This window comes from Nelumbo lutea, chromosome 3 (genome assembly GCF_056320005.1).
Source record: "Nelumbo lutea isolate HS-2025 chromosome 3, American lotus-T2T, whole genome shotgun sequence".
Taxonomy (NCBI): Eukaryota; Viridiplantae; Streptophyta; class Magnoliopsida; order Proteales; family Nelumbonaceae; genus Nelumbo; species Nelumbo lutea.
In genome coordinates, this window is record NC_142686.1 from 21308519 (window position 1) to 21335692 (window position 27174).

Here is a 27174-nt window from a genome sequence, read left to right on the forward strand (position 1 = left end):
ATTCAGACTAGCACTTGTGAAGTTTGGATATGTACAGGCCCAGTCAGATCATACCCTATTCATCAAGAGGGTGGAGTCCTCTTTGACACTGTTGGCAGCATATGTTGATGATATTATGGTCACAGGGAATGATAGCCATGAGATTGAGTCTCTTAAACAGCTTCTTCACCAAGAATTTGAGGTGAAGGACCTTGGTGTACTCCGGTATTTTTTGGGTATTGAGGTTGCTAGATCCAAACAGGGGATCTTTATATCTCAGAGGAAATATGTCTTAGACCTGTTGGCAGAAACTGGAAAGTTAGGTGTCAAGCCTGCAGATACACCAATTGAACAGAATCACAGGATTAGTGCTGAGAGTGGGGAGCTTCTTGAAGACAAAGTTATGTTCCAGCAACTGGTAGGAAAGCTCCTATATCTCTGCCTCACCCAGCCAGATATTACTTATGCTGTTAGTGTTGTCAGCCAGTACATGCATTCTCCTAGAACCACACATCTTCTTGCGGCAGAAAAAATCTTAGCCTACTTGAAGAGATGCCCAGGTAGGGGTATACTTTTCAAGAACAACAATCACATGAAGGTGGAGGTTTATACTGATGCAGATTGGGCTGGGAGTGTTGATGACAGAAGGTCTACCTTGGGATATTGTGCCCTTGTGGGAGGAAACCTTGTCTCCTAGAGAAGTAAGAAACAAAGTGTGGTCTCCCGGTCAAGTGCTGAAGCAGAATACAGGTCCATGGCCAATGGAGTGGCTGAAATCCTATGGCTAAGATCTCTACTTGAGGAGTTGGGTATTGAGTATGAGAAACCCCTGATGCTGTACTGTGATAATCAAGCCGCCATTAATGTAACACATAATCCAGTACAGCATGACAGAACCAAACACATTGAAGTTGACCGCCATTTTGTGCGAGAGAGGGTCTCATCTCAAGAAGTATGCCTCCCTTACATCACATCCAGTATGCAACTAGCCGACATTCTTACTAAAGCCGTATCAAGAAAGAAGCTAGAGGCGGATCTATCCAAGTTGGGAATGATGAACATATACTCCCAACTTGAGGGGGAGTGTAGAGAACATTGATGTGGGCCCCACAACTGTGGTACCACTCTGTCCGTAGGGTAGAATGTATCTAGTCACAGCTGTGGTTATTTTGTTGTTTTGTTATTTCTAGTTTCAGTTTTATATTGGTTGTTATCTAGTCACAGTTATGATGTAAACACCAAGGGCAGATATGTCCTTTCATGTAACTAGCATAACCTATATATATTAACTTAAAGTGGCAGCGGCAGAATGATTGACATTCTGTTCTTCTCCTCAAAATCTGTGTTCTATTGCTCTTCCATCACTCTTTCTTCTAAATCTTCTTCACTTTCTCTTCTCATCGAACCTAAAATCTCTTAGTGATCAAGACTGAATAACAGTCTTGAAAATCTACATCTTCCTTCTTTATATCTCTCTCCGTATCACCCCCAGACTTAGGTTTGGTTGTTGCCAAGGCTGGTGGGAAGGGCTGATGTTGCATCATAACCTTTCTCCTAGTCTCTTCACTGTGCACTAAGGAGTAGGCTTGTGATAGGGTCACACTGTCTCTTGTCAGTAGTTGCTGTCTCACAATATCATACTCAGGATTCAAACCAGCTAGGAACTCAAAAACCCTATTAGTCTCAACCTGCTTTCTATGAGTCTGTGCATCCTTCTGGCTTTCCCACTCAAGTGTTTCTAGGTGGTCAATTTCATGCCACAAAGATTTCAGTGTAGTGAAGTAAAACGAGATTGGTTTCTCTCCTTGCTTAAGGTTGTTAACCTCACATTTCAGTTCACAAGCCCTAGCAACATTAAGGGGTTGGGAGTAGGTCTCTTTCATGACATCCTAGATTTCCTTAGCTGTTTTCGCCCACAAATAGTTCCGGCTGATATGTGGCTGCATAGAGTTGCACAACCATGTCATAACCAAATAGTTCTCCTGAACCCATTTGGTATAGGTTTGGTCCTCCTTAGTTGGTTCTTTCACATCTCCCAACAAGTAGCTCAGTTTTCCCCTACCCCCAATGGCCATCATGGCCGATCGAGCCCATTCTAGGTAGTTTGATCCGTCAAACTTAACTGTTGTAATCTGAAAAGTATTCTCAGACATGTTACCAGAATTGTTAGTTCCAAAAACACCTTCCTCTTGACTCTTGAACTCTATTCTTGATCAAGAATTAATAAAAAAACCTTTTTTTAATTACTGTAATGGGAGAAACAACACCCAAACAACTGATAACAGCCGACCTAGGTCTTCCAAAGAACATAAAAAACAGAATTCTGAATGAAACCAGTTCAAATTCTGATCTGAAACAAATAACGATTCTGAATTTCGGGGTTTTCTCTCAAAACCCTAAAGAAAACACAAAATTCTGAAGCCGCACCTCTCAGAATAAACCAAGATGATCTTTTCTGAACAAAATCACAAGAAAAAGCTTACTTTATGAAAAAATCTCTGGCCGCCACCTTCTGGTTGATGCAAAACCCTAATCTTGAGGATCCGAAGCTTCTTCTGATTCTTCCTGACTACTGGAACTCTCCCCAGACTTCTACAATCTCTTCAGTAGCAGTCGCACACTAACAGTAACCTCCAAGAATCAGTCAATCCTCCTTCCTTGTTGAAAAGCTTCCAAACCTAGGAGGTTCTCATGCAATTGGCCTAATCAGATTAGCATAAGAGCTCCTAGGTCGGCTTTGATACCAAGTAGTCAATCTAGACTACAATCAGTCTTGAATTAAAAGAGAAAAAGGATGAAAAATTGAAGAGAAGAAGAGAAGAGAGGAAGAAAAGAAGTACACGAAGAGAGTTTCAGAAAAGAGAGAGGTCATAATTTCTACCGACCCTCTCTTAGTATTTATAACTATTGGCTAATTGTAAAAGGGCTGAGTTGCCCTTATTGCTTACATGGCAAATAGAATAAGAAATAACTAACTGAAATAACTACCAACTAACATTGTCATATCTAACAGAAATGTTGCTGCCATACGAACACTGTGGGGACCACATCAGTGTTCTTTACAGTAGTAGTAGAAAATGTGTTGATTAGACAAAATTTTAAGTTCTTCCTTACTTATTGGTTTAGGTTTTAAAGTCTTTGAGGGTTCAATACAGCTGTAAGCACCATGGTAAGGCGGAGGTGGGTTGGTCTCCGAATGTCCGGAGATGGTGGCGGGAAAGACAGAGGATGTAGGGAAGAGAGGAGAAGAGAGGAGTGAAGGGAGTTTCCTCCCTCTTAGAAACCCTAGGTCAAAGTTGTATCTCTCTGGGGAAGAATTGCTCTCCCCTTTTATAGAGAGAAAAGTTAAGGCTATCAAGAAAAGATTTCATTTTCTGTTAGGAAAGAAGATCTTTCCTTTTGTTTGACTATTAAGGGAGCATTATTAGAGAATCCTATCCCTTTCGGATTCTCTCCATATGTGACCTTATTATACTAACGTGGCACGGGTGATGTCATAGTTTGGTGGGCGTACTTTCATTAAACACGCATGCGTGATTTAAAGACATACGTGTAATCGACATTTATTCCTGATCTATTGTGATTCTATGGTTCTGTAATGGTTTCGGGTTCATCGCAACTGTATACGCGTCCGAAGTTCATCGCGGATCCGCATGCTTCTTTATAGATCATTGTAGATTCGCGCGTGTCTAAGCTCTATCGCAAGTTTATGTATGTCTAAGGTTTACGCAGATTCGTGCTAGACGATGTTCATCACGACCAGTTTCGAGTATGAGTTCATCGTAATCGCAAAAATGCGATGGGCTTACCGCAAATGTGCGATGGGTTATGGATTCATCGCAGGCATCCATGTAGTGTTGGTTTGACACCCTCTATAATTTGATGGTCTTAGCGACCACTATGTACCTACAACAACATTTGGCAATGTTTGTATTGATTAAATCCTAACAAATAAGAAAATAATAAAAACAAATTAGTATATAAACACACAAAATGAGTATTTTAGTTTAATACTGCCTATTTTATAATTATAATGTCAAAAAATAAAGAATAAAAAGGTATTTTACAATACATAGTACAAAACTGCTAGGTGATTAGGCGAGGCGAGCCTCAAAGGGCACCTTGTCGCCTAGGCGTTGCCTTGACAACTATGCATATTACTAATGGTTCTAGTACATTACAAACAAATAATTGATCCTCAATTGTTCAAACACGCATGACATGTTTATGAGAGAATGCTACTTGGTGCATAAATCTGGATGATCTAAAGAGTGCCGTGTTCTTGTAATGTAGTTCTTCTTCCTCAATATGTAATTCTAGATACACTTTTTGAATATTGGTCAACAATATTCAGTGCCCACTATTTTCTTAGTTATCATTTGTTTATAATCACTTATTATATTTTTAATTTTTTTTTCTTTTCATGTTTTTTAACAGCTATAATTTATTTGATCTCGTTGATCACTTCCATACACGAGGACTTTACCGTTCCATCTTCCTACGGTACTGACTTTCTATTTTTCTAGTTGATATTTGTGCAATTATGGTAAGCTGATCTCATAGAAATTATGGTTTTGAAATGCCATTACAGCATAATGGAAGGGGAACAATCCTTACGACGAGTTTCACCTGAAGTAATGGTGCAGGACCCAAGCCTTAAAACTGCAGTTTCTCTCCTTCCTTGTATTATCCTTTTCCATGGGACTGCAGATTATTCCATACCATCAGATTCCAGGTTATTAATATCCTGAAATTAACTTCTTGATATTGACAAAATAGTTTGATGTTAATTTCACATATGATTAACTGTTTATTCAGGTTTGTAGGTTACATGGCTGCTGTTCCCATGAATATGTTATTTCCTGTCATTCCTATTGCTATTGATTAATACCCCTATTCTAAGTTTTTCTGACTTATTTCAACTTGAAGACTATTAAAGGGAAACTGAAGCATCTTTTTGAAGAATGAAAAAATACACTAGTTCATGTACAACAAGAAGCTATAGATATGGTAGATTGAACACACAAAATGAAAACTGCTAAAACAAAAATAAAGATCATCTAAACATGAATAGAGCATGAAAAAGAAGTAAGATTTGGGTGTCATATCCCTGAATCTGTTAATCACAGATAGACAAGAATACATTGTTCTGCTGCCTTCTAAGCGTCATCTTCTCTGAGAAATGTTCTCAAATATACACACATTTTTTGCAGGCCAAATTGGCCATTTAATTGCAAAGGGAAGGATTCTCCAGTTAACCTTGCCTCTTTTACTTAAACAATTAATTTTGTCTTTCCTATAATGGATTGTGGATGGAGAGAAACCAATTAATATGTAGTGGATTCAAAAAAATATTATTTGGAGCTTAAAGGGAATTGCATAAATAGATGTTCTGATCAGAGAAGTTTCCATACCTTCTCAACAATTTGACTCTTGTAAGGTACTTACCCAAGACTGTTCTCCACACCATAAACAACACCTTAAAGAAACAGGATGCCCCCAAATCTCCTTGTGGAGAAAAGAATCAGAACCCAAAGAATTCAACTATTAGAAGAAAGGTATCAACAAAAATTCTGATTTGTCCTACATCCATATTCTTGAATCAGCAGATCCTGGTGGAGGTGGGTAGTGGGCACCCTGTGCTTTTTATAAAAACTCATTATTGTTACTGATCTCCAGTCATTAGAAGTTTTGCCATGCATATAACCAATAAAATAGATAATGATTTACTTTTGAGCCAATTGTCTTCCAATATTCTAGGTAGAGTTTAAGTTGATCGTGATTGCTTGGTGAATACAGCTTGCATGCTTTACCATTGAAATGTTCAATACATGTCCAACCAAAAAAGATAGTTCCAGCATGTCATTATGCATTTTAGAAGGAAAAAGTAATGTAATTGCCTCATATCTTAGTCTGTAACAGTAGGCATTTCGATGTTGACTGTTTTGAGTGGCATTTGGACATTAAAATAATTAGATATCTTTAGTTTTTCTTCATTTTGACAGATAAAGTGATTCACATGCTAATACCAGATAGTATCATGTTCCTCCATGCAGTAAATCCTTTGCAGAATCTCTTCGGGGAGCCGGATGTCAAGCTGAAGTAATTTTGTATGCAGGAAAAACACACACAGATGTGTTTCTTCAGGTCAGGATAAATACCAGTTTTTGCCCCTATATTGCTGAACTAAAATTTTAGTTTCAAAATGTTGTTGGAGCATTCTTATATCTTGTGCTGCTTAAGGTGATTCTGTAACTTTGTAGATTAAATGATAGGAAGTTTTCTGACCTTAGTAGTTCATATTATAATAGGGCAAATAAATGTCATATGAGATAATCAAAGAGATACTCAATTTTGGCTTAAGCTTCATGAGAAAATAACTGCCAAAGAACTTAATGAAATAATCATAGGGGAAACATCTATGATCAAAGGAAGCTTCTGGCACTCAACCTGCCAAAGAGAGAATCAGTTTTGGTTTAAGCTCCATGGGAAAATAACTGCATATATTGCAGAATGTTGCTTGGTGGAATGGTAAAATCTTGGGCTGACAAGCATGAGAGCGGGTTCATGTCTGAGAACAGGCACTTTGTGCAAGTAAATGATGAAGGTAAGGTCTTTATCCAAGGATCCTGGATAGTCAGGGCTAGCATTGGGTAATGACCCTTTGCATTGTCTTGTAGCATTCAAGCTTTTGCTCTTTTATCAACAAGTCAAGTGGCTTCAGTCTGAACTAAACTTGTACTATTAAAAACTTAATGGTATTAGCAGTGCATATCTTTGCAACATTTGCTTGCTACATTTCTCTCCTTCACATCAAGATTCAAGTGTCCAAAAGTTTCACCCAGCTTCTCTGAGTTAGGGAATGAACCATATCATTAATTGAACTTGACCATAAAATTGGAAAGGGAAATCCCTGATGGATATAGTTTAAATAATCATACTAGATGTTGTATTACTATTCTTCCAATAGTTTAAGGACTTGACTGAACTGCTAGCTGTTTCTGAATGGCTATAGTCCAGACTGAAGTATGGCAGAAGCACCCATTTCTGAAGGTGCAAAACATAATTGGGCTATTTCTCGAAGTCCGAGGGGATAACCAAATCAGCAGTGCTTTTCTTTGATTGTCCTATTTTGGCCGTGTGCTTGGTAGTAGCAGTCAGATACAAGTGAAAACCTCCATTTACAAGACGGATGCACTAGAGTAGATACTTGCTATCATGAAGTTTCCATATTTCTTTTCATGCAAAAGGAAAAGGTGTTTTGGTAAAATTAAGTTCCTTGAACTTGTGTGTATGCAGGATCCCATGAGAGGTGGTAAAGATCAATTACTTGAGGATGTAGTTGCTGTCATTCATGCAGGTGATGCAGAAGCCATCGCTAAAGATGCAGCTGCACCTCCAAGGAGACGCCTTGTTCCTGAATGCATGTTGCAGTTGGCTCGTAGGGTCAGCCCCTTCTAAGAATCTCAGTTTCAAGAATGATTGCAAAATTCTGACACATTGGCCCACAATTGTATTGTTCTACTTTTAGTTTCTCTCCATCTTTGTACATAGTGCTAGATGATTTATAGCGTCTACAGATATATTTATTCTTTGACTTATTACCATTTTGTCTGGTTACTCTTCATAAAAAATGTTATGTACAAGAAATGTGGAATTAGCTTAGTCTGGTCCTCACTACCTATTACCTAGCCCCTTTACATTTCAAGCATTTTACAAATCTCCCCGATAGTGAGACCCCAAAACATTCGTTCTCTATGTCTTGCAAGTGAATCAGCAAAGGTGGTGGCTTTCTTGGTATCCATTTTACTCTAATATAACTTATCTACCTTTCTATGATACTTAAATTCTCTTAATATGTGACTGCAATGCCAAGTCCCTTCACTGTTTTTCCTAATCCACCTTACAATGTTTTGAGAATCTCCTTCACTTCAATGTTATTCAATTCAAGTCTTGTATACAGCCTCAGCCCTAGTGGCTAGTAGAACTGCCAACATTGTCTGGTTACTTATTTTGTGGTTGACTGGTTATCACATGTGCAGAATGGGGTATGCTGTAGAGAGTGAGCTTGATTGAACCGATTAGGAACCTTTTCTTTCTATTACCAGGGAATAGACCCTTTAGTCTGGTCGTTTGGAAATTGCTAAATGACCTAAGAAAGATCAGTCCATGTGGCAACATTGTCAGAGGCCAAAGGGGCCCCACGTGTAGGGCTCTATCAATGGACCGGATATTGGTCCAATCCAATCTGGTCCAGTACGAGTCTATTACAGATGGATCAAGTCCAATCTTACAATCCAATGCTTACTTTGGACCAATGAGGACTTGTCCAAACTGTTCAAATTGGTTTAGTTTAGATTGGGTCCAACCCAAACCTGGTCCAATAACATCCATACTGTTATCTAATGTCAATGAACTCAATATTGCTTCAATCCAACCCAGTCCAATATAAATCCATTACAAATGGACCAGGCCCAATCTAATCCAATAAATAATTTGGACCGTTAAATCTAGACCGGTCCAATTCAATATGTCTTATTGGTGGTCCCTTCAAATTGATTTTGATTGGCATGGGTCCAACCCAAACTCAGTCCATTGACACCCCTACCCAAGTATTTTACCTTGGACCTTCCAAGGGCTATTCATGAGACAAGTTTCAGCCAAAAAATGGATTAAGGATCGTATTTTCCAACGTTGATGATGCTGCAACATCAGGTTCTTGGTTCTGTGGTGTGAAGAGTGCCGTCTACAATTGATGCGTTGATTTAGCCAAAATAAAAAATAATCCAAATATGCTATTTCGTCTCCTTTTCTTTTTTTCTTGATAATTGATTTTTCATCTCTTAAAATTAAAAATTCCTCCTTTTCATGGTGTCTCTTTGCATTTGGTCTTCAACCCAGATGACTGTCCACACGAGGTTCCGTAACGGTGTAGCCATATGCCATCATATTGATGCAGGTTCTTTGAAGTGTGGACAATGGCTATTTCCGAGGTCTTGTCTAAATATAAGAGGTCAACACTTAAGAGTTAAAGACCAAATCCATCACTTCTTATCCAGGATTTGTACATTAATATGCTCAATAACTCACCGTCTCACCAGTCCCCCGCCCCCCACCAACCAGCCATAAATGGGGAGATTACATGCATCTTTTGGCTACCAAAGTTATAAGCAACGTGTGAAAGTAGGTTGATTTGGACTCGGAATGAATGGCGTTTTCAGAGTCAACATGTCCTAGAGGATAGAGCTGACAAAAGCTCCAACCATAAATAGTGCTGAAGATTAATGGTTTTCTCATCTCACCAGTATTAATTTCTTAGTCCTTAGGTGTGAGAACTGATAGGAACAGGAAGAAGATGCTTCAGAAGGTTGCCATCACCATCTGCATTCTCTTATTTTCGCTTCTTTTAGCCCCCTCGGAGATAGCTGCTCGGGAATTAGCAGAAGCGCCCACAGTGACTAAAACTGAGCACAGTTCTTTTGTGGGTCATGTGTCCCTCCACTCCAGTGAGTAGCAGTCATTAACTCAAAATGGTTTGCTTAATTTTGATTGCTCGTCATACAGATATGGTAGTGTTTTTTGGTGAAAGTGGATCTTAATACACCCTCCATGTTTGGTGCAGAAGAGGAAAGACACAAACACAGGCATGCTGATCACAGCCACGGAACTACCCTAGCTGCTCCTCCAGTATCAGTAGTAATCTATGGCCCGGATGATCCCGTTAGTCGCCGATGAAGACTGGGAGTTTTGAGTTATGGGGTTCATGAGAATGTGGCTGTTTTCGATCCCATGGATCAATTGGTTTGTATTTGAATAAGATGTAAAGCAACTATGATGATGTAGAAAGACTTTGTATTGACCATTAATAATATATGATGAGGTCAAGAGAAATTTCTAATGTGAAACGTTCAGGTTTGGAAGTATGTTCATCGATCGGTGGGCTAGCTAATAAATACCAAACAGCATGACTACTGTGTGTTCAATTCTTGTATTCTTGGCTTAATTCATAAGACAGAAATTAAGTTGGATATATATGTTCACAAGGGTTTCGCGTTATTGGGCGGAGAAAATTCAAGAGTTGCATGAAGGAAATGAAGAATACCAGTAAACCAAGTCTTTAGGCAACTCTCGCAACTTCTTCAAATGGAAGTCTTTTCGATCCACTGGTCCCGTCTTTCTTTGTCTACATTGAAAGAATTCCAGGAGTTGCATATACACGTTGTTTACCAAATATTGTAGCGTATTGACCATAAAGCCCATAGTCGTATTGGTTCCCCCGAAATATAAGAGATGGGCACTGCAGTAACTTTACTATTGGACCCACTGAAGACCAAACCAACCACACCCGTTTTCCTTTTACCAAGAAAGACACTGAGAAATAACAAGCGAGTCAAGTTTGACCCATCACTGCGATTGAATAATCAAGGTTATATTTTATATTTGGCTTGAAAGTTGAGGGAAAGTTCTTCATGAAAATCCCTGATGTTTATTAATTATTTTAAAGACTGATACAAAGCTTCTGGACAACGTGAATGTGGGTTTTCAGTTTGACATATACTTGTCAATGAGTCTACCTGATTAACGAGGAGATGGAGTTGAAAGCATACCAAAGCACACAGTACACAAACAGACCCTCTAACCGTGTGTGTATAAATAGGGGTGATGGCTTTAACCCTCTTGCCATCTCATCTCATCTAATCTCTATCTCATCATCTTATTAACTTTCTCTGCAACAAAATGGTTCAGAAGGTTTCTCTTGTCATTTGCATCCTACTATTCTCTGCTGTTTTCATCCCATCCCAACTAGCAGCAGCAGCTAGGGAATTGGCTGAAGCACCCACAGTCAAGAAAACCGAACACAGCACCCCTGTTGTAGTTCATGCATCTCCTTACTCCAGTGAGTATTAGTCATCAATTCAAATTTCTCAGTTTGAAATTAACATGCAATATGCAACTGCTGGTATAATGTTTTATATACTGATTCATTTGACAAACAACATTCTTAATATACTCATTCCATTATATATGTTGTTGCAGAAGAGAAGAGCCACAACCATGGACACGCTGATAACGGTCATCGAACGGTCGAAGCCCCTCCGGTCACGGTCTATTATCCGGGTGACCCCATTAGGGTTTAACCACTTCAGAAGGTAGAACAGCTTGTAATGGAATAATGAACTTGGTGCCCGCAGGCATGGTCCTGGGCTTAGAATAATTGTTGATTTGGAGGGTATTATGAGGCTGCAATATGGTTTGTATTAATGCTGTGTAGAAAAAGTAGTACTAAATGTTACTGAATATATGGATTTTTTATCATCAGTCAGCTTGTATTTGGAACAAGATGTGGAGTAAGCAATGAAAAGATATACAGAAAAAGAAGTTTGTGTTAATTTTTTATGAGCTAGACTGATAGAGGCAGCGATCAAATATATAAATCTTCAATCAATTAATTTGAAACAGCGGATGAGAAACTTTGTTTTTTATTTTTTTTTTTTGGGCAAAAGAGAGGATGAGAAAGTTGATTCCCTACAATTGCATAGCGTATGGCATTGATTATTTAGTTCTGCTCGATAAGTTCAGCTGCAGTTACCAAACGGCCCCCTCAGCGGATTCCTAACTTTGCCTAGTCAAGGTTTTAAATATTGACAGGCACCATAAACATGTTTTGCCTATTGCGTGAAATATCCCTCTGATAGAGTTCTGTCAATTAAGTTCAAAAAAAAAAAAAGATTCTCATTCAGATGTTTACATTTTTTAAATCTCCAAACTATCCTTTTCTTACTTATTTGAATGATTTATGATTTGATTAGTTTTTTTAAATATAACATTGAAGTCCTCTGTTTGTTCCAATAGATTCTTGTAGATTTCTGGTTGGGTTCAATATTCAAATGAAATGTTAGAGGTTTCTTTCTTTCTAATAGATATAGATCTATGGTTTCATTTGTTTTTTCTTGATTTATTAGAGAAAGGAATGGATATTTTTTATATTCTAAGATGAAGAAATACATTCATATCAGTGAAATATTAATGAATCAAGAGTAACAAAAATAAAAACTTTTTTTTCTATGCCCGTGGAATGATTCTTGTTATTTTAGCTGGTTTTGTTTGGAGAAAATGGAGGTACTTCTTGTCAATTAGGGTCTAAGAGAAAAGGGCAATGACAAAAAAATAAGGAAAGTTCAAGTGGGTATTTTGATAATTTAATACATCCCATCATCTGATTTAACAGTTAGGGGGTATTTGTTGCAAAGTGAAAGTTCAATGGGGTTTTTGTCACAAATGAAAGTTCAAGGGGATATTTTTTACTGACCCTATAGTACAAGGGGGTATTTATAATTTACCCTTTTTAACTTTTTTAGCCTGATTTTCTTTTCTTCATGATAGACATGTTAGGAGGGGGTTCAACTATGATGCAAGAAAGACATGATACTGAAAAACTTATAACCAATCAACCAACACCGTAAAATTGGTAACCAATCAGATAGGTTTTCATCAGAATTCATAGGGAGTTTTGATTGTTCAAAGCCTTTATGGTGTCATGTCTTTCTGAGATTATAGGTTTTTTCTTACTTATTTGGCATAGTGATATTTATATATTTATGGAATTTACAATTACTCGATATTGAGGAGTATAATTTTTTCCTCTTTGCAACAAAACCTCTTTCACAAATTGTGTTTTTTTCTTTCTACACTTTATTTTTTGTCTCTATCTACATTTTTCTGTATTTTTGTCATAATTGTTGTATTTTTAGTGTTTCTGTATTTTTATATTTTTTTGTATTTTCTGCAATTTCCTCATTTTATTTTGTTTTATTTGTGTATTTTTCTTCATTTCTTTTCACTGCATTTCTTGCATTGTTTTTAAAATCGGACCGGACTGGACGATCGGATCAGAAAAACCGGGAACCGGTCACTTGACCGGTTTTGTTTTCCTCCAAAACTGCTTTTTCCCTCAAAACAGTTGATTTTGGTCAGCAAACCGCTGAACCGGCTGGTTAACTGTTCAAACTGTTTTAACCGTTTTTTAATATTTTAATTTTTTAATTTTTTGTCAGAACGAGCCGGCCATTCGAGTCGAACGGTCGGACCATTCGAACCGGTAACCGGACCCTTGACCGATTTGGTCACCAATTTGTTTTTAAATCCACCATTTCTTGTATTTCCTACATGTTCCTACTTTTCCTTCAATTTTTGTTTTTTTTTTATTTTATCAAATTTCTATAAAATGATATAAGGGGATTTTATGGCTTCAGAAATATTCAAGCATATACATGGCAGTCACATAAGAATCTTTTCTAAAGTTAATTGACACAATGCCAATGGTGGGGGCAAAGTGCTGAAATTTAAAAGTTCAAGGTGGGTCTCTATTGCAACCACTAAAGTCGGAGGAGGCAGTCTGTAATTCATCCAAAATTTTATTATTTATTATTTAATAAGTATTTATTTGTTATTGACTTGACTCGGTTGACCCAAGGAGTCAAGTCTTTTTTTTTTCAAGTTTTTGATTTCCTCGTGGATTCAGCATTCTGTCCACGAAGCTGCCTTTGTTGAAAACCTTCGTTGGCCATCAAGTAGGATTTGAAATGTGTCATTGGCTATTAGTATGATTTGGAAATGACTAGAAAAGGTTCAAATAGGCGGGTCACATCTTATCTGATGGAGGTCCTCTTGCCATCAGATTGGAATCTAGCAGCACATCCACACTCCACTTTGTATTATCATATAACATGCCTCAACTAATGACACTAGCCATAAGTTCATCTCCATGGTTGGGGACCCTGGTCAAATATGGGGGATAGAACTTTGAAAGATTGTAAGGCACCAAGTAAAGACCGAAATCTATCTATATATCTTGATGATAGAATTAATATATCATCATTCAATTTTCTAACTTAATTACCACCAGTCCCACCACCACCCTAGCTCTCATCTCTATATAAATTAACCAGTCACAGAACCATAACAATATGGCTATCAAAGGCAAAGCTTCTCTTACCATTTTCTTCCTCTTGCTTTCCATTGTTTTCGTTCCCATGGAGGTCGCCGCCGCTCGGAAATTAGCCGAGACTGCTAACACCGGCAGTGAGTCGTCTACTCTCTGGCCTATATTTTCTGGTTGTTTTTTGGTTACAAAGTGGGGTCTGTGGTTCAGTACTGGAGAGCCCAGTTTTGTTCAGAATTTGATTATTAATCTGTAAGTTTTATGAAGAGGAATTAAAGAAGATAAAAGTAGAAAGTTTGTCATCGTTGTTAAAGAGAAGATTCAGAGGCTGTACAGCACAGTGAATGGCGCATTGATCAATTTAAGCTGATCTACGTGAAACTAGTTTGGTGAATCTGTACCAAACCAGATGATTAACAGATTCATGCAGCTAAAGCTCGATGGAAGAAATTTCCATTATCTTATGCGAGTCGAATGTATGACAATTTGTGGAAGCTACCCAATTAATTTTGATTTTTAGTCAATCTCTATACAATTCTAACGTGTGAATGACAAATTTTGGAAGCTAGACACCCAATTTTGATTTAGTCAAATTGCTTCTGAAATATGTACAGATTCACAATTTTCATTGCTTTTCTTTCTTTGAATTGAATCTTAAGGTGGTTATCCAGGGAGAGAGAGAGAGAGAGAGGTTGGGAGGGGAAAGGATCTGATGCGACTGTGGTCGCATGCTACCCACAACGAAGTGAATTCAAAAAAGCAGCACCCTTGGAAAGTAAATTCAAGACCAACTGGGCAACTGACTTTAACCTTTGGGGATTTGTGTACCCTTAACTTTGCACATTGAAGAGAAAGAAAGAATTTAGGCACTAGATAGTTACATAGAAATTGTACAAGTAATAATAAATATATAATTTAAATCTTGTTAATAAGCTATTTCTAATAAATAAATGCAATTTTCAATATCTAAAATGAAATCACTTCATAACAAAACAAAGCAAATAAATCAATTTATAATTTGATAGTTTAATAAAATCAAGATTACTATAAATTAGTTTGAGTGAATTTCATATCTTAATTAGTTTTAAAGGGGAGTCTTCATTAACTACTTACATACTTTTCTTTGGTCCAGGTTATATCAGGTTTGAGATGTAGTTAGATCCACCCATCTAGGGGTTTAAAACAGATCGGATCTTGATCAACTCGAATTAGAATCTGATCCTATTTTTCTAGATTTGATCAATATATATATATATATATATATATATATATATATATATATATATATATATATATGTGTGTGTGTGTGTATTTTTATAAATTAATTTTGTAATATAAATATATTATATTATATTTATAATTTGATTTGTAATAAGGCATGTATATTCCCATTTTACTGCTTAATCATAAATAATGTCCTAAAAGAATTCAAATTTGAATTAGCCTTTTGTAAGATCCATCTGATCGTCAGATAGATCCGGATCGAATATAGGATTTTGGATTTACATTGTGAGATCGGATTCAGATATATCCCGTTTTGAATTCAATTAATCCAATCCATTTTCATCCCTACCCATCTACACTTAGGGATGGGTTGGGTTTGGGCTGGGCTGGCCGTTCTAAACCTGACCCAACCAGCAACTTCCTACTACTCCCCATACAAGAGTGATCAAATATTTAGGGATGGGTCGGGTTCGGTATGTGCTTAGCTTAATCCAAACTTGACCGGATGCAAGTTCAACCCAAACCCGACCCAACCTGTTTCACATATAGTAGAGTTGTACTCAACCAAGCCCATATAAACAAAGATTTCAAGGCTGCAATATGAAAATGGCTCGGGTCCGGCGCTGGTCCACTCTGACCCAAATCCCGAATAATTCAACCCTAACCTGATAAGATCGGGTTAATGCGGATTTACCACTTAACCCGACCCACTATTTGACATTATTAGATGAATTCAGTAATAGCAGGTAGAAATTAGAAATGTTCAAATAATAGCTCACTCTTTAAGTATATGCTTCTTTTTTTATTTCATTAGGCTGAGCCTAATAAGCAAAGTACATGGAAATACAGGATCCAACTTTCACACTAATATATTTAATAAGGAGGGACGGCCATAACTCATTTGGTGATGAACACTCTTCATATTCAGCACTCTAGCCATCTTCTTATAAGTTCATCCCTCTAGTTAATTCTTTGCTGCAGGTTTGGCACTTTTTGCCTACAAAATCATCAAATAGCAAAGCCATAAATATGTAAACAGGATCATCCCAAAAGAAAAAAATGTAGACAGGGTCTTGTGAGAAGGGATAATTCTTAACATGATCCACTAACCCGGCCCAGTTTTCTGTTCTCAAGTTTGGGTTCTTAGAGTCTTGTGTACTGGACTATCCAAACTGGTTCCAAATTCAGCCTTTGTTCAACTTCAATCCTGGGCTGATTCACCCGCTATGGACTATGGAGCTGAACCAACACATTTTGCCAATACACAGACTCCATAACTTTTGGGTAAGAGCTGTAAAGGGGTTGGATTTGGAGTACAAATAATATTTCATTTGTGAAACATGGTGTCAAATCACAGATGAAAACATATTCTTCAAGCTAGAAAAATAATACTTTTTTTTTTTTTTTTTTCAGTTTTAGAAAAACAATACTTATTTTTTTGTTTTCAGTTTTAGAAAAACAATACTTATTTTTTTGTTTGTTTTCAGTTTTGAGAACCGATTTGTTTTTAAACAGGATAATTTTGATTTGCCTTTTCTTTTTGAAAACCCACAACAAGAAAGACAATTCAGGAGAACACCCCCACCCTCAAAGTTTTCACTGTAAAATAGGTGAAAATAATGGCAGAAATATTTTGCCTGAAAATTTTAAGTCCACCTTATTGAGGAGCAAACAGACCCTAGCTAGAACCCATCAAAAAACAGAGCCCCAGTGAAAAATACAATACTTGAAATAACATTTCTAACAAACATATGTTAATTAGTTTCAAATAAAACCAACATATGCTAGTTATAAGATCCGATTGTAAAAAGATATCGTGTTTTTGAGATCCAAATCCAGCTCAGTTGGATCGGATTATAGATTCATAATTAGACTAATAAAGTTTCTAAGGAGGTTTAGAGAACACTACCCTCAAAGGCTATGTTTGTTTCTAAAGAAACTAAAGAGAGAAACAAAAAACTGAGGGAAAGTTCTTAACAAGATTTGTGAAATGTCTCAGGTACTTTTAGAGGTCTAAATCAGGTCGTGCCATTGGGACATGATTTTGAACCGGCCTAACATGACCTTGACACGATGGATTGTGAGTCATGTCAGGCATGACATGATCATTTGGGCTGTGTTTGGCCTAGGATTTCAGATCCATGGGCCGGTACGGTATGACATGACTGAGCAGGCCATGTCGCCCACGGCCTGCATGCCAGCATGGCCTATATACATATTTATAAATTATATATAATATATAATATGTATATGTATATATTATATAATAGATATATATATATATATATGTTATTTTTAAATTTATTGTATTATTTCATTTTATCATTATATATATAAACAATTGTATACATCAAAATTCATATAAAATAAAATTTTAAGATCCTTTTTTGTATATATTTTTATTTATGTTAATTTTTTTATTATTTTTTCAAAAAATTAAAAAACATGGTTTGGCCCGGTCTGGCCCAAGGCTCAGCCCACAAACCAGCCCTGCCCATGGCATGGAACGGGCCCACATGGGCTCGGGCCATGGTCCATGCCGGGCTGATTCCCCAAAATATGCCCAAGGGAGAAAAGCACAGCCTGACTCAGCCCACGGGTCGTAACGTTCCGCCCAGCACAGCCCAATTTACACCTCTAGGTACTTTCCTCAACTTCCTGTTTCTCTTTTACTTCCTGTCAAACCAAACACAACCCAAGTAACGACTGGAACTATAAAGACCAGAACCATCCCAGACTCCCAGTTTGAACCAGTTGGCCTAAGCTGCTATTACAGTCTTCTGTCTCAAGTCTCAAAAAGAAGTTAGCGTAGATTAACAGCAAAACAAAGAAGAATAACACAACTACATCAGCAATCTGAAGACTAAAGTCACAACCATCATAGCCATGCATTGCATGCACGTATGTATATACCTTCTTCTTAGGCTCCCGAGGCTTCTGCTCTGCCTTCTTCGGGGCCGGCTTGGAGGCCGGAGCTTTGGGTGCACCCTCATTAGTCTTTACAGGAGGTCTCTCAGCCTTCATCGATGCCATTCTTCTCAAGGGTCAAGCGCACAACACACTCTTACACAATCAGGAGTGAAGAAGGTTGGCTACCTTGTTGGTCTCGAGTATTGCCTTCTCCAGGTCAAGCTCTATTTATGGTTGCCTACACCGTTATGACATGGAATTAGAATCACTAACAAGAAAGATGATTAGAAAAGGATGGGACGAAAGAGAATGGAATAATATGAAATGGAGGGAAGATGAATGGTATGGTATAAGATGCTCCATTCACATCTCCTCAGAAAGTCTATCTTAACTCTTAAGGCATCTATAGTGATGTCTGTGTAGATAGATATCTCTACGGATAGATCTTCCTGCGAGAATGCATTAATTGCAGGATCTGTTTATTCGAGTCCAAAGCTGGACCATACATCAGAAGACCCACAATCAATCAAAGGCATGCTTATCCTGAATATTTACTAAAGAATTACACCTGCAATCAATCAATGGAGAATCTAAACAATATGCTCAACCAGGTCTAACCTCAGTTTGATTTACTTAAACCTTACACTACTCAAGTCTTCCAGGTAAGGTTAGCAGAGGCTATACTGGATGATTATATCAGAAGACCCACAATAAAGTAAAGCAAATAAACTTGCTTAGTCATCTAGGAATTCCCGAAAGCCCAAATAAAACTCTGAAAATTTAAGCCCATTTTCATCATGATTAACAACCATTGGAGTCATTATTGTAGTTTTGACATGAAAGTACTTTGATTGAAGGTGAAAGATCAAGTCTTGTAAATACAGGTTATTTACTCTGTTTCTAGGATTCTATTATGTAATAGTTAATCATTTCAAAGTGAAACAGGAAATGACTGAATTCATATTCTGTTACATACTCATACATGATGTTAACTTCTGAAGTCGGCCAAAGATTTAGTTAATTCACCTAGAGAATTAGCTTACACATGATGTTAACAATAATAGAGTTAGGCTGACCAAATTGAGTTTAATTCCTGCTTTATGGGTTTGCTCTGATGAAGGGAAAGGGGAGTAAAAACCTAAAGCTGGACCATGCATTCCTTTCCTCGGAATTTAGCATTACCTTCCACAAGAGAGGGGCCTCTACCAGTCAAAATTTTCAAAAGTTTTGAGTGTCATCGCCCACTGTTTACACTTGGTCATGAAGTTGATATGTTAAAACATTATTCTTGAACTGGATATCTCTTTCCACAAATCTAAATCCACCACAGTAGATGTATTAACACTGGGAGCCCAAGACTCATCCAATTGTTAAAAAACCAATAGTTCATTCCAAGATATGGTTAAAGAGAACCAAAATTGATTGACAAAATGGATAAGCCTATAGCATCCCAGGCCAGGGCAGCTCATTCCTTCCGTGTGATGATAATGCTCTATTAAAGAAGAAAGGAAGACCTTTCATTTCCAACTGGGGAGGTGAGGTCCAATGCATGAGATGCAACAACTGGCCAACAGGACAATTGATTAAGTACTGATTCAAAGGCGAGAGACACCACTTAACTATTTCTTTTCTCTTTTGATAAGAATTTTTGGATTAACAGTTTGAAGAGATTTTTGAATGAAGTTCCATGGTGAATGTCACTAATCAAAATGAGGATTGGTACAATATGCAACCCTGACATGTGCATCAGTGCATCATCTTTGGAAGTACCAAGACAGTTTCAGAATTTTAGACAGCAATTTACAGCCTAAAAGTCATAAGGAACTTAATATATATGTAATAGCAAATTAACAGCTAGTTCAAGCTAGGACTCTATTATCAGTTCCAATTTGTAAACAAACCCAGCCTGTAATCTTTGGAGGAATGAAAAGCATGAGGCTGTTCGGATTTCAGGATCAAGATCTAAACAAGCTTGGGGAGGTTAAAGCATATCATACACAGATGAAGGATAATGGAAGAAAGAGGTACTACAAACCCAAACTAGTTATGGTTAACAATTAAGATTGATTACTAGTGTATTATGAGCTCATAAATTTACAAGTGTTTTTGAATCTATTGATTTCATTCTGGCAATGCACAATAAAAGGAAATAAGAGAGTAATATTTCTCATTTTATTTTGTGAACATTATTTAAAGAAATGTCTTTTGATGCTCCCATATTTGTATAATAACATTGAATTTTAGTAATTATTTATGTTACCATATTATGAATCACATGGAATTATTTATAAATTGAAATGAAAAATAAGGCCTCTGTTTACTTATGGATAAATAATGGGATTTAGTGAATTGCTTTCTGCACACACCCAAAAAAATGGAACAATTACAAACTTTGTTATCTAAACCATCCCTTAGCAGCATTCTCCAACATTCTTCAAACATACTTTAACTAGTTGGGTAATCACTAATCAGTTACCTTTTTCTTGATTGTGGAATTTCCTTATTTTAACTTGAAATCGCCTATGGTCTTCCTCTTCCAAGAGTCAGCATTTCGGTTTTATAAAAGCATCTATTTGATAATTTGATATGAGTTCAGCTTCGGTTAGTGCAACGCCTATTCAAACAGCCTCTTGAAACCTTGCATTGGGAAAATTCCCCCATGAAATAAAGCACATAAGTATGGAGATATTCCCAAATGCAAGGATGTAAAGGCTGTTCGAACGGGCATTGCACTGACCGAAGCCGAACTCACTTGATAATATGGGAAAAAGAACTATTGAGGTTAATTTCTATTCCTTTAACGATCACCAGTTGAGCATGATTAACATTCTTCGAACACATTGTTGCACCTTATAAATATGAAATGATATACTTTTGTGCATCCAAGTCACACCATGGAAGAGGAGAGCTGAGAAGGGTATTAATGTTATAACATAAATTTTCTTTTGGTTCATATCACTTGAATTTATGGTTGTACCAGGAATTTTGAAAGTTAACCGCTTCACCTGACAAATAAAGCAATATCTGGGTTGGTTGAAAATTAAAGGGAGGCAGTTCTTCAATCCAAGCCAATACTTTTTTTTTAATATCTTTCTCTGTATGGATTCTCTTCTCTAAGCCAGTACTTTTACATCACAAAAGTGTGATTAACAGTAAAGAAAGAGAATCTTGGTGATTCTTTGATAAAATGGATAACTATCATCTTTTCCTAATTAAGATTTATTTTATATTTTTACTTTATTATTAACCTTTTCATTCTTGTCTTTAGTAGAAAAGGAAAAGCTTCACAGACAAAACAAAATGACATCAATAAAGAGGCCTAAGGAAGAAAGAAGAGTCCCAAAACAGATCTTAAATGACATTAAAGGCAACATCACAAAACATATTTTTCCCAACTTGATAGAAATTATGTTTGTCAAGATTTGTCAGCTTCCATGAACATGAATCTCACTCAGCCTTAGAACTCATGACATTCTAGTCAATTTTTTGGAACACTTTGTCTCATTTTCGGTAGCATCAAGTTCACCTTCAGTCTCTTGTCCTGGTTATCATGATTAATGAGGTTGTCCGATTCTCAGGGCTACATAAGCCATAAGCCTATATCCCACCAGCATCACTGTTAAAGCAGCCACATCCAGTCTCTTGTTATCAAGACCTAAACTCTTTACAGAAGGAAAGTCCATTATCTTGCAATGGACCCCAGTTCCACAGTTGTAGTAATCATCTTCTGTGTATTGTGCTCTGACTAGAAGCTTGTAACAGTAGTGGCTAAAGGAAGAATACTTCAACCAAGCTATGAATGGTGGAATGTGTTGAATGTAATACCCACCAGCTAGGAGGAACACAAGCATAGTAACCGAAGCTAAGGTTGTTGCCTGCTTCACTTCCATTACAATGGCCCCAAGGGCAAGGCCTAGTCCTTGAGAAACTAGCACATTGTAAAGAATTATTAAGAGGGTTAGCATAAAGTTGACAGGGGAGGGCCTCAGACCACCCATCCAGTATGTCACAGCAACAAAGATGGTTGGGAGCACAAGCTCCATTGGTAAATCCCCAGCCATTCGTGCAAAGTAGTAGGATGATAAACGGTACATTCCCGAGGAGCGTTCCTTGATCAGCATCGGTCGCTCTTGAGGGAAAGTGAATATGGCATTGAACATGGGAAAGAAACCCCAAAATATGGAAAAGAAGAACAGGAGTCCCACCTGCCATTGAAAAGAAGCTTGATGACCATGGAGCTTGGTTGAATTAGTATCCTATATATATTGACTTGACAAGTAGAACAAATTTGTAGCTAAAAGGACAACTGAATGGCTCTCAATGTATTACATAGATGAGATGCAATGTGAGGAAATGAAAATAAAAGATAATAAAGTAATTCAGCAGGGCTTAGCTCTGTACCAAACACCAAAGATGGTCTGTCTCTTCCATATATGAGGAATTAAATTGCACTTTTTCTAGTTCAAAATACAAATATCCTTGTTGTGATTTGTATTTCTTTCTAAAGAAAATATTGGGAAATTTGAATAAGATGAAGTTAGCACGGCAGTGAAACAACTTCATAGTTAAGACATGGGTCACCCTGGTTCTGTTGAAAGGGGGTGGGGGTGGGGTTGAGGTTGATCAGGTCAACCAGGTCTAGTCAGGTTCAAATTGCATTGAGAATGGCCAACCCAAGCTCAAAATGGGCTGGTTGGTGGAGCGGGTCAAGAATTGGCACCCTGTGTCAAATATACAACCCATAAGCTCATGATTTAAAAATTAAATAAAAAAAGAATAGTTTTAGCAAATTAAATTCTGGATTAGTCTTGAAAGAAGAGGAACTCTGCAACTTTTCTGAAATTTCAAAAGAATACCTGATCCTGAACGTGTGAGATATCAGAATGCCACCACAGCAGACCCGAAAGAATTGAAACAGACATGACCTGAAAAATCCTCAGCCCCGAGTAGGATTCATGTTTTCTCTCCTTCAGACCTCTACTCAACAGCACCCTGAATTGCTCCCACCAACTCGTCATCCACTGTTCCTCAGGACCTGAGAGAACTCCCACTTGGTTAGAATTAAGGGTTTTCTTTTTTTTTTCCTTTTGAATATAAAACCATTTTTTTCAAGCCTCGATTCTACAAGGCTACAATCATTGGGTATCTGGATCAAAACCAAGGCGGCAAGGCCCAATTGAATTTAGATTCTGCAGTTAGAATAGAAACTATTATTTTATCTCATCTCTGTCAATGTGGGCCTAATGGGCCTTTTTGTCATACCGACAGAGGTTTTATTCTTGTAAAAAGGGAGGAAGGATGAAAGAGTGGTTTCTTTACAAGCATGCTTGTTGGTTTGACTTTGTCATATTTTGCATCAGTTCCTCGTCAAACAACGCCTTATGGTAAAATCTTGGGTTGCGTGGCCCACAATTTGCCACGTGTTGTATATTCAGAGGATCGCGAGCCACAATTCAATGGGCCCATCATGGATATTTATTGGGAAGAAAATTAGAGGGAAGCATCATCAAAAGATTCAAAACTAGATGTTTTTGGTTCATATTTTTGGACAGCAAGAGAAGTTACTACTAATTATTAAAACACTAAGAAAATTAAGTAAAATTGATTAATCACACGGTTGAAAGCTAATCTCGTTGGCGGGACCCAGCCAATGACGAATCCTGATCTTCTGTATACAGCACATGGCAATATAGGAGTGCACATGACCTAAATTGTTTTAGACGCCTTAGTGGGGAATCAGCTTGAGCCTTGCTTGGCCCAAATCCAACTACGTGAGCTTGTTCTCTTTAGGTCCAAATTCTATCCAACTGAGACAAAAACGAGATAATTCTAAGATGGCAGCGGTTATACACCACAGAGTAAGTAGTGTGATCTTTGTACATGTCGGAATGAGCAGAGTAGAAGTGGGGACGCTCAGATACAGGCCTTGTTCTGCATTATGCGGAATTTAGCCCATGAGCGTAACAAAGGTCAAATGGCCCATGGGCCATGATGGACCGGGCAGAGTATGTTTTAGAGAGAGAGAGAGAGATTACACATACACCGGGAGGATGTTTTCCCTGCAACAAAAGCTTCTGGAGCCTGAGGAGTTTGGCACAGCTCAGCCTTTAATACATTGTATAGATTCCTTTTGTATGATGATATCAGATGCTGCTTCATAGAACTCTGATCCTCATGTTCCAACTGGCCATTATTATTCTGTTGATCACGTTGCCTTGTTTCAGGAGCCACGCCTGCATCTCCAACAGTAATCAGAATTGAAATACAAAATAAAAACAACACTGCAAACGAAGAATCAGATCAGTGATGCTACCATACACAAAAGCTCCCAATCCAATGGCTCACATTGTAGGCATTTATACCAATGGGCCACGTAATAAGTACTGCTGAAGTGGATGAACTGAATTGAAGGACTTATATAAATTCAGTTCAGCCAATCCAGCAGGACCATACTCGAGTCAACAAGGTCTTCTTCCAACTATTGGACCTGGTCGTACACTAAATTTTGACAGCCCAGTCCTCAGGAAATGGGCCTGAGAATGAAGGTCACGATCAGAATAACTAAAACAATAAATACACGACCGTATGGAAAGTTGCGGTGAAGACCAGAAATTCATGCAAGTTTGGTAGAGAGAGTCATCTCATAATACATGATGTGAACTCTCTTCACACATCGCTCTTTCACAGCAGCCCACATTTGCTTGGATGATAAGAAAGAAGGACGAGAGATGTTCCCGATGTGCGGCTGAAAGCGCTGTCAGCTTGCCTGTCAGCTTGGTTTGAACCCCGCATTGATTGATTTTCGTTTTTTTATTTCTTTCCAATAAATGAAGAAGAGATAAGATTGTTATACTCGTACCATTGGCTAGATCTAGCAGAAAATCAGCTGGATTGACGACATTAACCCCCGGCATGTAACCAATAGAAACGAAATATTCGAGTGCCCGAGACGCGCTGCCGCTGTATATCGGGCACCCATCCGATAACACCACCAACTTATCGAACATCCGGTACAGCCGACTCGATGGCTGATGTATCGTCGTCACCACCGTTCTTCCGCTTCTTGCGAGCCCTTGCAATGTTGTCACGATACGCTGAGCGGTGGTGGAGTCGAGCCCCGACGTGGGTTCATCCAGCAACAACAGACTCGGGTTCACCAGCATCTCTTGCCCGATACTGACCCGCTTGCGCTCACCACCAGATACGCCACGCAAAAGCGGTCCACCCACGACACTGTTACGACATCTGGTTAATCCAAGTTCCACGATGACTAGCTCAGCCTGCTCAACCTTCTCTTCTCTTGTAAGTTTGTTGGGTAACCTCAACAAAGCGGCGTAGGTTAGCGTTTCTAGTACGGTGAGGTGGGGATACAGTACGTCATCTTGTGACACAAACCCGATCTTGCGCTTTATGGAGCCAGAGAAGGTATGCCCATTGTAGGTGATGCTGCCGGAGAACTTCCCTGGAAGCCTGCCTGCCAGGGCCGTCAAGAGCGTCGTTTTCCCGCTGCCAGATGGGCCGAGCATTGCTAGGAGGTCGCCCGGTCGGACAACCCCAGTAACGCCGTTGAGTATGGTGCGCTCAGAAGGCTTGGGTTCCGGTGCAGAAAACCAACATCCGCCGGACTTTTTAATCTTTATACTGTAACTCACGTCTTCAAACTGCAAAGAACGAATGCATGTACGACGAAGTTAAAATTCAACGATCCATATTTAACTTGAGAGCATGAAGAGCATAAGCCTCATCTGATTACCTTGAGGGTGATAGGGCGCAACGACCCACGTAGTAGTGAGCACTGGCCGCCCATGGCTGCCTGCAGCTGCTCAGGCATCTGATCCTCCAAAGACGGGCTGACGTTACTGGACAAAGCAGGCAGCTCAGAGCGTGGCATGCCCATGATATTGTCCGAGCTGCGATTCACAGCGGGGACATTATTGTTAGACGCATTAATACTGATTCCAAGCTCTTGCTCAGGGGGACGCATCATCTTGTCTAGAGTAGTCTATAGAGGTGACAGAGAAAACAAATTAAATGGGTTTTGAAGGCAAAGATGAAGTAAGGTTCCAACCCTTTATATATGCACACAGACAGAGGGAGAGAAAAAGAAGAGGAGGAGAGAGAAACCAAAACTTAAATGCTCAAATAGTAGAAATTAGAGAGATCACATGCACAAACAGAACATGTGATTCCGAAAGTGAACAAAGGCACGAGAAACAGATCATGTGTGACTCAAGTCATATAACAAAATTAAACCCAACAAGAGTTTTAGGAAATTAATGTCTTTTTTCCCATTTTCTTGGTAACATAATACTCTAACTAATGAATACAGTACTGATTTAACAAACCCGAATACCCGATTGATTTATTCGGGTTTTGGTGGTTAAACCAATTTACTTTAATGTATCAATCTTAGCCTTAGGTGGCCACCCAGCCGGACCCGGTGTACCTAGGAAGCATTTCAAGTGGGCATGTACTAGCTGGGCTGTAAAATGGAAGCTGGGTTCTGCCTTGCATCCATCCATGAACATGCATGTTCACATAAGACCCGACCCGGTCGGGCCACTCTTAGACCCTGGAAAGCTTAATGTTTATATATTTTGATTGGAGAGGTGGTATCTCCTTTCTGAGGTGTCCAAAGTGAAAGTGCTGGTTCTCTCATATCCTTTCTACGTGTCGTGTGGAAATTCAATAGGGAGATAGTGGCCGAGATTGTGTCGTGTTTCCTGAAAAGGCTAGGTTGAAGGTGGTGTCAGCATCAAAGAAAGTTCATGCTCCAAAAGATATATTCGATCGTGGAATCATTGGGCACCTTGTGCTCGCTCCTTTGTAGTATGGAAGCCGGAATTATCCCCCCCTCGCGCCCCCGGTAAAACCATTAAGCTTGCTCTCAATTACTAGGTAAACTCAATTCCATGATGATGTTCATGCATGCATGGACATCACATCACATCACATCACATCGTATCATATGTCCATTGCATCCAAAACTGATCACCCAAGAAAACGGGTAGAGTCCGACCCGACCCGGGTGCATCAGTGACCAGATGGTTCAGTCATAATCCCAGTTTTCATCAACCTACACAGTTAATTGCACTACTGTTGAGTTGTATGACCTGACC

At 38.4% G+C, this 27174-nt stretch overlaps 2 protein-coding genes and 3 long non-coding RNA genes across 6 annotated transcripts in view; 3 read left to right on the forward strand and 2 right to left on the reverse strand.

Annotated features, from left to right (window-relative positions):
* The window catches only part of LOC148863492 (isoprenylcysteine alpha-carbonyl methylesterase ICME-like), a 46918-nt gene extending 39259 nt beyond the window's left edge, over positions 1–7659 (forward strand). For both annotated transcript variants that reach the window (XM_088981159.1, XM_088981160.1), the window contains exons 8-11: positions 4417–4482; positions 4571–4714; positions 6036–6126; positions 7279–7659. In XM_088981159.1, coding sequence (XP_088837285.1) covers positions 4417–4482; positions 4571–4714; positions 6036–6126; positions 7279–7440 — 463 coding nt within the window. In that variant the 3' untranslated portion in view covers positions 7441–7659. The remainder of the gene's footprint in view (positions 1–4416; positions 4483–4570; positions 4715–6035; positions 6127–7278) is intronic.
* Positions 7660–9136: 1477 nt separating this feature from the next.
* LOC148863493 (uncharacterized) lies at positions 9137–9884 on the forward strand. The gene is made up of 2 exons (XR_016110800.1): positions 9137–9485; positions 9602–9884. It is a non-coding gene; the product is annotated as an uncharacterized LOC148863493 (long non-coding RNA).
* Positions 9885–10661: 777 nt separating this feature from the next.
* LOC148863494 (uncharacterized) lies at positions 10662–11369 on the forward strand. The gene is made up of 2 exons (XR_016110801.1): positions 10662–10876; positions 11017–11369. It is a non-coding gene; the product is annotated as an uncharacterized LOC148863494 (long non-coding RNA).
* A 4557-nt stretch (positions 11370–15926) lies between these two features.
* LOC148863495 (uncharacterized) lies at positions 15927–20546 on the reverse strand. The gene is made up of 3 exons (XR_016109793.1): positions 20532–20546; positions 18059–18293; positions 15927–16142 (listed from the first exon to the last, which is right to left on the reverse strand). It is a non-coding gene; the product is annotated as an uncharacterized LOC148863495 (long non-coding RNA).
* Positions 20547–21390: 844 nt separating this feature from the next.
* On the reverse strand, positions 21391–26266 carry LOC148863496 (ABC transporter G family member 21-like). The gene is made up of 5 exons (XM_088974881.1): positions 25809–26266; positions 24915–25716; positions 24097–24288; positions 22912–23090; positions 21391–22260 (listed from the first exon to the last, which is right to left on the reverse strand). The coding sequence occupies exons 1-5, from the start codon at positions 26040–26042 to the stop codon at positions 21610–21612; spliced, it is 2058 nt and encodes a 685-aa protein (XP_088831007.1). The 5' UTR covers positions 26043–26266; the 3' UTR covers positions 21391–21609.
* Positions 26267–27174: the final 908 nt, after the last annotated feature.

Coding starts and splice junctions, on each gene's coding strand:
- LOC148863496 (XM_088974881.1), bottom strand. CDS start 26,042: ATGATGCGTCCCCCTGAGCAAGAGCTTGGAATCAGTATTAATGCGTCT. Junction 24,289..24,914: donor TCTGCTAGATCTAGCCAATG/GTACGAGTATAA, acceptor TTGGAGATGCAG/GCGTGGCTCCTGAAACAAGG. Junction 22,261..22,911: donor TCTCACACGTTCAGGATCAG/GTATTCTTTTGA, acceptor TTTCAATGGCAG/GTGGGACTCCTGTTCTTCTT.